The sequence below is a fragment of the Dreissena polymorpha genome, chromosome 9, assembly GCF_020536995.1.
Source record: "Dreissena polymorpha isolate Duluth1 chromosome 9, UMN_Dpol_1.0, whole genome shotgun sequence".
Taxonomy (NCBI): Eukaryota; Metazoa; Mollusca; class Bivalvia; order Myida; family Dreissenidae; genus Dreissena; species Dreissena polymorpha.
The window spans coordinates 52,762,185-52,774,490 of NC_068363.1; the positions used below are offsets into that span (position 1 = coordinate 52,762,185).

The 12,306-nt window shown below is 34.7% G+C and overlaps 1 protein-coding gene across 3 annotated transcripts in view; it reads left to right on the forward strand.

The window, feature by feature from the left end:
• LOC127843800 (protein DEK-like) overlaps positions 1–2,362 on the forward strand; it is a 45,854-nt gene extending 43,492 nt beyond the window's left edge. For all 3 annotated transcript variants that reach the window (XM_052373614.1, XM_052373615.1, XM_052373613.1), the window contains 2 exons: positions 241–317; positions 1,719–2,362. In XM_052373614.1, the coding sequence (XP_052229574.1) occupies positions 241–317; positions 1,719–1,835 (194 nt within the window). In that variant the 3' untranslated portion in view covers positions 1,836–2,362. The remainder of the gene's footprint in view (positions 1–240; positions 318–1,718) is intronic.
• The last annotated feature ends 9,944 nt before the right edge of the window (positions 2,363–12,306 follow it).

Consider the following 12,306-nt stretch of genomic DNA (forward strand, 5'->3'; position numbering starts at 1 on the left):
AACCCATTGCTTCTCCCCTTGCTAGGTGAAATGAAGGTAGTGGATATGTCCATTCAAAACGCTGTATTTTCCACCAAAAATCATACTAAAAGCAAGATGAGGTTGATTATTTTCCATTGATTTCAGAAATATGAAAAACTTTGAAAGTGTTTAGGCAACCCAGCGTAAGAATAATATTGTACTGTTATCAATAAAACTGTTCATATATTAGTACTTAGTGATATAATATTACTTTTTCAGTTGAGCACAAGATCAGCCGAGCAAAGCCAGAAGATCTGAAACTTTTATATCGGGTTCTGTTCAGGAAACCTGGAAAGGTATAACCCTTACTATCAGTTTATTGAAGAAAATACTTGAAAGCATGTTTGTGTATCACAGGAGACAATAGGTTTGAACTGACCCTGGCGTCTTATCGCCCAAATCTGGATTACTCAAAAATTAATAAAGCGACAGTGCTCTGGCTAGGCATAAATGGAAGGTTGCAGCACCCTGTCACCTCTGACCCCCTCCCAGCCCTGTTAACCCCCTCTCAGCCAGTTTTCGATCTGATCACATTATACAGACATAGAGAATAGCAGGTAACTGTCCCATCGTTTTGTAATATATCAGGCAAGGCTTAGAATAATATAACGGCGAGGCGTTATTTTATTCGTGCCGAGCCTGATATATTACAAAACGATGGGACAGTAACCTGTTTTTCTGTTTATCATACCACATGTTTTTAAAAATCTGCAAAACAATCCATTTTTTATGTTTAAAATGCACGGATTCCCGCTGATTTTGCTGATCCGGCTTTTACACGTTGACAAAAATGTAGCAAAGGCGTTCGAAAAGACGACACATATAATCGCTTATTTTAAACATCGTATAGAGAAAAAAGTTGTTTGCACTACGAAGGAGAAGAGTACACCCGCTTTAATTATAAACGTCGTGAATTGGAGATCAGGAATGGACTGCAGCGACAAATTTAATCGAAGAACACACTTCACCGAATAGTTTGGAGACGCCATTTTGGAGATGTGTAATGAAATTGACATTTTGATGATGGTGTCAATATTGACATAAGCGTGTTAAATCGTTTGTTAAAACGTTGAGGATTAGCATACAGTTATCATTTGCCTTGACTTTCTGTGCAACACTTGCGAGTGCAATGACTATATCGATATTTTAGACTTATCGTCCCATTGATGACGTCATTTAACTTTGTAGTGCGGGCTGTGGTTATTTTTTTTTAAATAAACGTTTTTGTGATTTATGATTTTAAACTAAATAAAATATATGCGTTCTTGGTATCAAATTGTTTGTTTTGTTGAACCTGATTAATGTTTATAAAAATTGTTGACTTTATTGCAAATCCCACGGAACTCCAAACATTGACTGATATAAGAACTTCCTGTTGACCATGATATAAAAAAATATATCAGGCAACGTTATATCAGGCAGATATCAATGCGGTGGTATAATAAAAATTAATATTATTTTTAGTTCAATATATCAACTCAATGTTTACAGTGAAACTAGTTTTACAAATTATATCAAGAAAGAAAACCTTAAATTTTTAATTATAATTGTGTAACAAACATCACTGTGACATTGAACATATGCCAGAGGGATAGTATGACTGTACTCCCTAGAGTGCTCCTTTTGACAAAAAAACAACCATTTTGTTTCTCAAATGGAATACATTATTTTTATTTATTTTTTATTTTATCTTGCAGCAATTAGAACACCGGAAACACATACGGCAGTTCTCTAGATTTCCATTCCCAAAGACTGATGAAGAGTATAAGAAGCGTTTGGAAATTTTGAAGAAACTGTATCTGAAATTGTTTTAACACCTTTCCGCGAAAGCCAGTAGTGAAAATTAGCACAAGGACATACATAGAATAACTGTAGTTTAAACTGGGCTTGTTGAGTACTCATTTTTTGGTGGTGTTTGTGAGGTTTCCCTGCTCAAAAGTAATAGATACCTTTTGTCAAAAATAGGAGAATATAATTTGAGCTGCGTTCTTGGTGTAAAGAAAGTGTACAGACTATTCAGGGAAGACACTCTCAATTTTTATTAATTTTTTCATTTGGATGAGGTCTCTTCTTAATGAAAATTCAGTCATCCTCGATTAGCCTGTGCGGACTGCACAGGCTAATATGTGATGAAACTTATGATACATTAATTAAGCCCAGTTTTCTCAGATCGAGGCTCTGAATTTATCTCAGGTCCTTCACAAAAAATATGATCCAGCATTGCTGTGAGATCATAGACGTCCCCAGGAGCGGAAATAAAGAGGAGTTGATAGATAGACTCATGGAATGGCTAGAAAAACCTGCTGACTCTGGCAGGAATGTACCAAAATAAAAAAAAACGTAAAAGTACTTATTTATATTTCACAAATATATTTTTATGTCCCCGGATCGAATGATCGGGGGTATATTGTTTTTGGCCTGTCTGTCTTGGCATGCATGTGTATCTCATGGAGCTGCACATTTTAAGTGTTGAAAGGTCAAGGTCATCCTTCAAGGTCAAAGGTCAGCAGCAACAAAAGCAGCGCATTAGGGGGCATTGTGTTTCTGACAAACACATCTCTTGTTTACATCATATTTTGGTGACACAAGAAAATTAGTAAATCCCCGCTAAGAAGTAAAGGGGCTTTTGTGGGTATTACCATGAACTACTGTTTATTTGTCCCTCTATAAGTCCGTTGAGAATTGTACGACCGGAGAAATTCACCTATGCTTTTCAACATAACTGCATTCCAACTAACAAGCATTATGATATGATGTTGTACATGTGCCATTTTTATTGTCCTAAAAAGTACAATTATTGACCTTTTAGTAAAGTTTAAAAACTTAGTTTTCCATACACTAAAATTGCAAATGATTTATTTGACTTTTAGTGAGTTTTACCACAAGGCCAAAACATTTTCACTAAAGGCTACATTTATTACCTAATTTTGAGGAAACTTAGATCCTTTGGCCCAAACAATATTTTTGCCTAATTTGAAACTGGGTCATGTGGCTTTGATATTCTATCATGAAACATGAAAATCATGAAAATTTGTCCCATAGCCACCTAATGGCAGAGCAGATATTTTGTAATATGGCTAATTTAAAACGATTTTAATTTGCAAGAATTCACACTTTAAACCAGTTTTATGAATTACTAGTATTACATAATTACTAGTTGCTAAGGTGGTACAATTTATTTTTAAATTTGTACAATTTTAATTTTTAGCTCATCTATTTTTTGACAAAGTAGTAGTAGAAGTAGTAGTAGTGGTGGTGGTGGTAGTAGTGGTTGGTGGTGGTGGTGGTGGTGGTGGTGGTGGTGGTGGTGGTGTGTGTGGTGGTGGTGGTTGGGTGGTGGTAGTGGTGGGGGGTAGTGGTGGGTGGTGGTGGTGGTGGTGGTGAGTGGTGGTGGTGGTGGTGTTGTTGCTGTGGTGGTGGTGGTTGTGGTGTGGTGGTGGTGGTGGTGGTGGTGGGTGGTGTAATGAGTAGTAGTAGTCGTACGTACGTCGTCGTCGTCGTACGTCGTCGTACGTCGTCGTCCGTCGTCGTCGTCGTCGTTCGGTCGTCGTCGTCCGTCGTCCGTCGCAGTAGTTGTCGTCGCGTCGCCGTCGCCGTCGTCGTCGTCCTGGTCGTCGTCGCCGTCGCCGTAGCCGTCGCCCTTCGGTCGTCCGGGCCGTAGTAGACCGTAGACGTCGACCATTACGTCATTCTTCTTTATTAAAAAAATCAGGATCAAGAAAATAATGATTAAGAAACGAATGATAATGATGCCAATACAAAATTTTAAAGTACGAACTATACTTGCGTGTGTCCATGAACTGAGAAAGTATCCCAATATAAACAAAGCAATCCTTTGCACATACATGATGAATAAGGTAACTGCTTGAAACCCGGCTACGTTTTCTTATAATGGTCGAGTATATTTAAGCCAATTTGTATACCAATACTTCCGGTTGTAAAACATCCTACTATACAAACAATTTAATCAAGTAAAGATTGACGCTTGATAGTTTATCTCAAGTGAACATTAATTCATGTGTGTTTATGTTGGTTTAGTAAATATGTGTTTTGTCACATACATTTATATCGTGTCCCAACTGTTTGTCGACTGATAAATAACGAACCACATATAATAATAAGGTTTCTGTCCTGCTTGTGAAGCTGTAGTTTAACTTTTCTTATATTATATTTTAAACGAGACCTTAAATAGCAATTTTCAGTAGCGCCCAGTATACATATTTGATATAATGCAGAGTAAGTTAGTTAATTGTTACTTTTTTCTTATTTTAAACATGAATAAGGAGAAGAATGTTAAAACCAACTTACTCTGCAGTTCAACACGAGGCCTTTAATCAACATGCATCTTTTAAGGAAAAAATAAATAAAAACACACACATTTAGAACAACGTACAAAGCAATGCAATGAAATCATTAGCGATACAAGATAAGAGTACGCGCACTAAACAATATGCATGTGTTTTAACATAAAAACAAAACATTTACAGATAAACTCAGTAACATCTTTAATCCATTAGATGCAGCATACAACAAGAGCTCAGCGTTAATTGTATTATAATGTAGACCTACTTTACATTTCGTAAAAAGCGCGTCTGAACAGTGGCTGTTGTATATGCAAATATGTTTTTCCATTTTATTTTTCATATAATTCATTCAGTACCTGGTACTGTTGGAAAACTTATGGCACAACATTGAGCTAGAGCAATATACTCACTGCCTGAACGTATTCCTGTATTAGGCATTGTTTAAATTGCCTTGCTTTATCCCAAATTAAAAATGTGTTATTATTGTTTATATTTGTTTATCATGATAAACATAAGGTAAACATAAGTTTTTGAAATTACTCTCTGCAATTATCTGCTTTTAAATTCCCCCCCCCCCCTCCATGATAATTGTCTTGCATAGCATGATGTGAAGCTTTATAAGGATTATAACCTTACTTTGTTCTACTTATTCATAGTATGCGTACAATTTATTTATATGCAATATATACCGTAATGACCGTTTGTATTCAAAAGTTTCCATCAGCCCTAAAAACATGCGTATCTAAGCCTTTACTGAGGCGTTTTAGCTTCAATTATCAGTGATTATTGTTAAACGAGATCTTGGGATTCACGTGTTCTCTAGACTTTTATGGTTTTCATAATGATTTTATACCATCGTCGACCATTAGTCGGTAAATGAATCGTATGTAGCACCAAACGAAGCCTGCTCGCTTATCGTGAGAAGACCATGCGATGATAGTGCGACAAACGTCTCCCAACAGAGATATACATGTATCACGAAGTAGGAGCAATTGCCGAGAGAAGCTTGCAAATAATCAGCTTGAATTTCGACGATTTTCGTAAGACCATAATGTTAGCAAAAAAAATTTGCACTCAACTGCCAACCTAAGTACATACAAAATCATAGCACGGTAATAGCATGTATTTATAAAAAAGGAAGGCGTAGTCAGTTGCAACGATGCACAAAAACCGCACAACAAAAACAGCGTTAATCGGCGTGACAATCGTAAACTAGTCAAACATCTCGGTCCGAAACGCTTGCGATTACCACGTGTGTTAAAAAATATTTTCATCTACAAAAGCATCGCGAACGAACGATCATGAAACATACGGGAATTTTTCTTTTGAAACTTCAAATGTGCATGCCAAACTTTATGAAATTGAGAGATTTGTACGGAACCATATTTCACAGAACTTGAATATGAAATGTAACACACACAACTTACAAACCTTTTAGTGTATTACGTTTTACAAACAATTATGACACACTTTTCTCCAAGTGATATTAATGCACGTATTTTTTTCCGTTCTATATTTTTTATTTGCCTCGTCAATAGGTGTGTGGGGGTCGAGGGCAACCCCCTTCATACCGTACATTATAATCATTATATGACACATGATAATGCATGGTGTACAATATTGCTTTGTATAACAGTGTTAATAGCTGCGTAATGAAAAATACACTAACTGCCATTAATGCATAAATAGCAATAAATGTATACATGAATTGAAGAATAAAGTAGACTACTGCTCACAGTTGCAGTTGCAGAAAACATCCATATCCTTTAAAATATTATACTGGAATTAAAAATATTATTTTGCCGCGATAACGGTAGGCAGTTTTTCATTCATTTTACAATTATATATAAAAATTTAGTAAGAAGGAAAGTAAGATTAAGAGGATCACTTGTGTTTTTATGTCCTAACATAAACGAGGGTGTATTTATAAGTTCAGTAAATAAATCAAAACCTTCAAACAGTTCTGTAATAAACATTTTTACATATTTACATTCCCAAAAAAATTGCTCGACCGTTTATCCCAAAAAAAATTGTACCAATAATTCGGTGTTTAATTCTATACTGAAACCATTGTAGTGTAGAATCTTTGGTTATAGAAAATGGCATTCCAAAAATATGGTTCATGTCCTTTAATTCAATAGTTTCAAAAATGCTCGTCCATTTTGACATACATATAGGTAAATTGTCATTCGTTTTAACAATATTATGCATTGGCTGAGTACCTTTTTGATATTTTAAAATAGATATCATTTGTAAGGGAACAAATGGCTTAACAAAGTCAAGATTATTTAAATCTGTAATTCTATTTAAAGCAGGTGTTTTATCGAGCAAACCATTTTTTTTAGTATTTAGTTACTACATTAACAATACCCATACATGTTTAATGCAAGTGGTTTTGAGAGAAATTATATTTGTTACACAAATCTTCATCGCCATATAACTCTAAACCCTCGTGATTTGTTTATCAAATCACCTATAAAATGTACACCATGTTCGAACCCTATAAAATGTACACCATGTTCGAACCATGTTTTTAGGAAAACACTCGTATTACCGATCGTTATATCTGGATTATTAAATATTGGGGTTTGAAGTATGTACTTTATATCACTGATTTAGCTTTGTGGAAGTTGACAAAGGATTTTGAAGTGTCTTTCCAAAAAGCATTGATTGTTTTATGTTAGAGGTTTTCCGGATAGTGAACACCACAATTATAAAGTTTCTGAGTATCAAATGTCATTTTTACAATATTTATCCATTTTCCATTTTCTGTGGTGAACCTTCATATCCATGAGCACTTCAGAGCAGTTATAAAGGAAAAGATGTCGATCATATTAAGGCCCTCATCAGAATATTCTTTAATAAGTATATTTTTGTTAATTTTCGAACTCCCATTCCACACACAGTTTAAATCAAAGTACTGGCAGTACTGGTGTGACGATGCTTTTGAAGAGGATGGATATAAAACATCAATTTAAGTTTATCTATATCACCACAATTGTGTATGTTGATACGAACATTTGGGTACGATACAAAATTTGGGTACGAAAATTTTGGGTACGAAAAATAATTGGTACGAAAAAAAATGCGTATGAAACATTTTTGGTACGAAAAAAAGTGGGGTACGGGGAAGTAGTACCCGAGGGTAACTTGAGCTATTGAGCGAAACTGGAAGGCGGGTCACATTCTTGTTCATTGAGTATGGCAATACCTTCATGATGATTCTCGTAAGTAGGTATGAGCACATAGCCGGACCATGTGAGCTCAATCGTATGCGCACTTGACTATCCGAGTTCGCCCACGAACATATGGATAAGTTAACTAATAGCGAAATGACCTTAAACATGTAAATGCTGAAATCTAACAATCGAACGAAATATCAAACATGGTATGTACACTTAGGTGGTTGTGTAATTTCTGTTAGAATATCGTATTCAATATGTACATTTTAAATGATCGTGCCCGCACTTGAGTTTGTTGCCTTGTTTGAGTCTATACGCGCCTAGGCTGCACCCAGTGTGTGTATTTGTGTTTTTCCAAGGTAACGAGTTACCTCCGCGCTGAGGCTGCATAATATTGGGCCCTGGAGTGTGTCCAGCACTCCTACCTAATAAGATTAGATTGACGACAGTTGGGACGAATTTTGATTGATAGCTGCAATTTCCAGCTATTTGTTTTGTACTGAAATACTTTTTGATTTTGTATATGGTCAAATGCTGCGGGGGGGATGAGATTATCCGGAAAAAAACACCTGTCCAGAATGGTGAAAACAAAACAGACAAAATGTAACATTGCGCCGGGAGCGGGAATCGAACCGGTGTCGTAAAGGTGAAAAAGCGAACGTCCTTACCACTGCGCTAGCGGGACGGACAACTACGCAAAGAAATGTTGTTTTATCTATATATATTATATCAGTGCAGCGTTTACAATTTGCAGGTTCGTATTTGTTCGCATTCTTTAGTTTTGTGATCACGTAAAAAGTTAATTTTACATGTTTTTATTCGCAATTTATTTACTAAATCGAGAACAAATATCAAACAAAATAGAGAAAATATATAGTTGTGTCATTGGTCCATAAAAATAAAATGGATGTAAAACTACTAATTTGAAATTAACGTTCTGATACAATTATTGAATCTGTTTCCCCAGGATATGCTGTTCTATTAATATTTACCTTTATCGACACGAACGGCAACTCTGCTAGGAGAATGTTATCAATGAAAATCAACGAGCAATCTCCTACGCAGTGGCGAATGCCAAGGGAAGTAACTGAAAAATCGAGTTATCTCAATCGGACTGGCTCGGTCTTTTACATAGGTCGCCATTGTGGAGATTTTTTTTTACTGGTTATCATACCTTAGACGATGTTGTTCCAGCATCGTCTAAAAGGTCATTAAGCTCTACCAACATGTTGTGTGGTGGATTAAAAAGCATAACAAACACATTTCCTCTTCTTTCCTCGTGCTCTAAATATTATCTTCGACATATTGGAAAGGGCCCTTTGATACAGTTTCTTTAACGGTAGGTCCAATGCTTCTTTAGTACATTATCTACATTGTAACTGCAGCATAAAAATACATGCATATGTAGGTCTGAGCTGAAGCCATTTTCTATACAAAGAAATATTGGCATTTACCTTGATCTTATAAACCAAAAAGTATTTCTGGTATGTTTGCAAGCTTGATAAAACCAAGATTTAATCAACATAAGTCGAGTAAAGTAATTGGCCATAGATTACTCGCTACTGACCAACCGACCTTCATCATACCCTTGTCAAAAAACAAGGATTTTCAAATGTGTTGAAAATTATCAGCTGTACAACAGTGGCTACCATAAATGATAGCAGGTAAATAAACTGTGTGCGTAAAATTAACGTTTCATTCCCAAAGTAATCGCCCCTTCGTTGGTGAGAAAATATAAATACAAATGCAATCTGTTTTAGAAAAGTTATCGTGATTGAAATTCTCATATGGTCTTTTTCTTTTATAATATAAGAGGTATTTATAAACACCAAAGCCTTTTTCGGAATTAATTTACTACAAATTTCGATTTTATCTAGAATGGAATTTCAATTATCTGGTATTTGATGTGTTTTTTTAATCTTGTGAGGAATAAGGGATTGATCAGATACCGGTATTTACTTCATTTCATAGTGCATCAGATAGATTAAATCCTGATTTTTCTTAAGTGTTTTAAGACATAAACATATTTTGAACAGCTCGTTGATCACAATTTCTAGATAATCATATCAGTCCATTTAAAAAAACAGTGTTCAGTAGTATGGTTGTAAACATTATGTTATGTACTTAAAGTTTCTACTGTTTTATAAAGTCGATAATTGAAGGCTCGATCTCAATTGGCTCGAATTTCCGGTTGGCTCCTCAAAGCAGCTATTTTGTATCTCAATATATTCGCGTAAATTTCGGTCGTTTTGCTCGAATTCGCGAGGGTCTGATCAGCGGGTGGCTCGAACAGTTTCATACATCGAACACCGCAGGCCGTCGGACAATGAGTATTTAAAAAGCCTTGAAACAAAAACTGACAATTATTTTTATTTGTGTATACCGGACGTGAAAGCCGTTCCCAGATGTATTTGGTATGACATGTTATTCATTAAAATAGTGTTTACATAAATTAAATTAAAGATTATGTGATGGAGGTTATTGTGGATGGTATTATAGCTTTAGCTCTTTGTTGTAGTACGCATTTTGACCAAAGTCAGTATTTCTGCATATCAAATATGATTTTCTAAAAATGTCAGACCATATTCAACCCACATACATTATTTTTCACGTGTGTTTCTTTTCTGTTTACGATATGAAAAATATTTCGCCATGAACGTACAACCTCCGTTGCTCTTAATCAGTTCCGTAGAAGATACAGCGGTATCACACTCAACCCTCGAGTTGGGCCTGTATTCACCAACAATTCTTTACTTGAGAATAAAGAACAAAGAAAATTCTTTATTCTTTACTTTTCTAAGAACGTTCTTAGGTCGATTCTTTATCGGTATTCACCAACGCTATTTTAAGCGTTCTTTACTTAGAATTATTTGTTATTGATGTTAGCGACCTTGGTACCCGGCATTTACGGTAACGCATATAAAACTCGGAACCGCTTACGTGTCTTCTGTCATAACATACAAGATGGCAGACAACAACGCTAACGTTGCTATCAATGCTACTAGTAGAAATCGTTGGGCCGAACAGGAGGAAACTGTTATAGCCAACGAAATAATTAAGAACTATGATGTCCTGTTTGGCCCAATGACCGGTTGTGGCGCACTTAAAATTGGAGAGGTTCGAAGGAGAGGCTGGGAAGCCGTGGCAAATGTTCTAAACTGGTTTGTACTTTTGGTGTTATCAACTTTCCAAATTTTGGAAATTCTAGCAGAAGGAATATTTGTACAGTTAATTCATTATTTTGTTTGTAATTATTGATAATAATAAAATTGTTAATTTGCGCAATTTTTAAAAACAAACAGAATGTTAAATATTATGTGACATAAATATAAAAAGCAGTAGATGATTTGAGCACAAAGTATTTACCATGATATAAAGTTATAATGCTTCACTATGGTAAAATTATTGTGCTACCCGGTTTCAAATATTCCAAAATATTCAAGTAAACCCATATTGTGTCATTTTTCATTAATGATGTATTTCTACTAATTCATTTGTTAATAATTCATCAACAAAATTGTTTGTGTCAAACACACATGAAATGTAAAATGCAATGTGGAAAAATGTTTTAGGAATAAACTAATCATTTCTTTGTTTTTATGCATATCTTAGACTCTATTTCTGATTTTAAAATATGTACCCTATTGCATTCCATTTATTTCAGCCAGTTTTCAACCTATAAGCGCTCAGGTTCAGAGGTGAAGAAAAAATATTTTAACATGAAAGACAAAAGTAAGTGAAGTTTAAGAAATGTACTCCTGTCTTATTTTTCTTGCTGCTTCTTATGTAATGAAGATAAAATATAAAATATAAAATATAAAAAAGATAAAAAATAAAATAAAAGATAAAACATTTATTGTATTTCACATTAAAAGTGAAACATCATAGTTACTGTGTAAAGATTAGCTGAAATTTGTAATTGATTTTTTGTTATAGGTTCATGATTATATTTTAAGCCTATTTTGTACATGTAATAATGTTGTTGAAAAATCCATAATTATATTATATATATTGAGGAATTTTATGAAATTTTCAACATTGTTATATTAATAACTATCTGGTACATTGCTATTTTCACCGGTCGACATACTTAATGTACATACTGTGCAAATCAAGATACATGAAAAGTGCTAAAAATAGCATTAAATCAAACATGGGTGTAACTTTTGCTCCTTTTTGCTCCTCATGTTTATTTTGGACTCTTAAATTACACAGTTTCTTCTCAGTATAACTATAGCAAAGACAAAAAATGATGAGATGAGGAGGCCAGGCACTGGAGAAGGGCCCCGGGTGAAAGAGTTCACCATTCCGGAGGGGATTCTCCTTCAGCATTTTGGGGATTCCGCCTCTGTGGCAGGGGTCCCCAATGCAATTGACACTGATGGTTTGTACAGTTTATATAGAATATAATACCATTTGTCAATGTTTATCATTATAATATCTTTTTTTTTGGCATTATGCTTTGGTATTCATTCTTCAATGAAGGTAATGTTTAACAAAGATACTATTAATTAATGACCAGAATGAAACACATATCATGTTTAAGTGCATTAGAAAAGTATGTTATTAAAGATTCATCATAACTCACCTTAGTCTGTTTGTTGGTATTGTTTTCAGTCCATGTAAAAAGTGATGTGTGATTGTTAATTATAAACTGGTAAATGTTTTAAAATTATATGTATGGCTTTATTTTCTTAGCTCCAGAGGGTGCTTTAATCAACATAATTGAACTGGGCAAGATGCCAATAGGTAAACAATTAATGTAGATTATGCTCTTCATCTTGGTTAATTACATGATG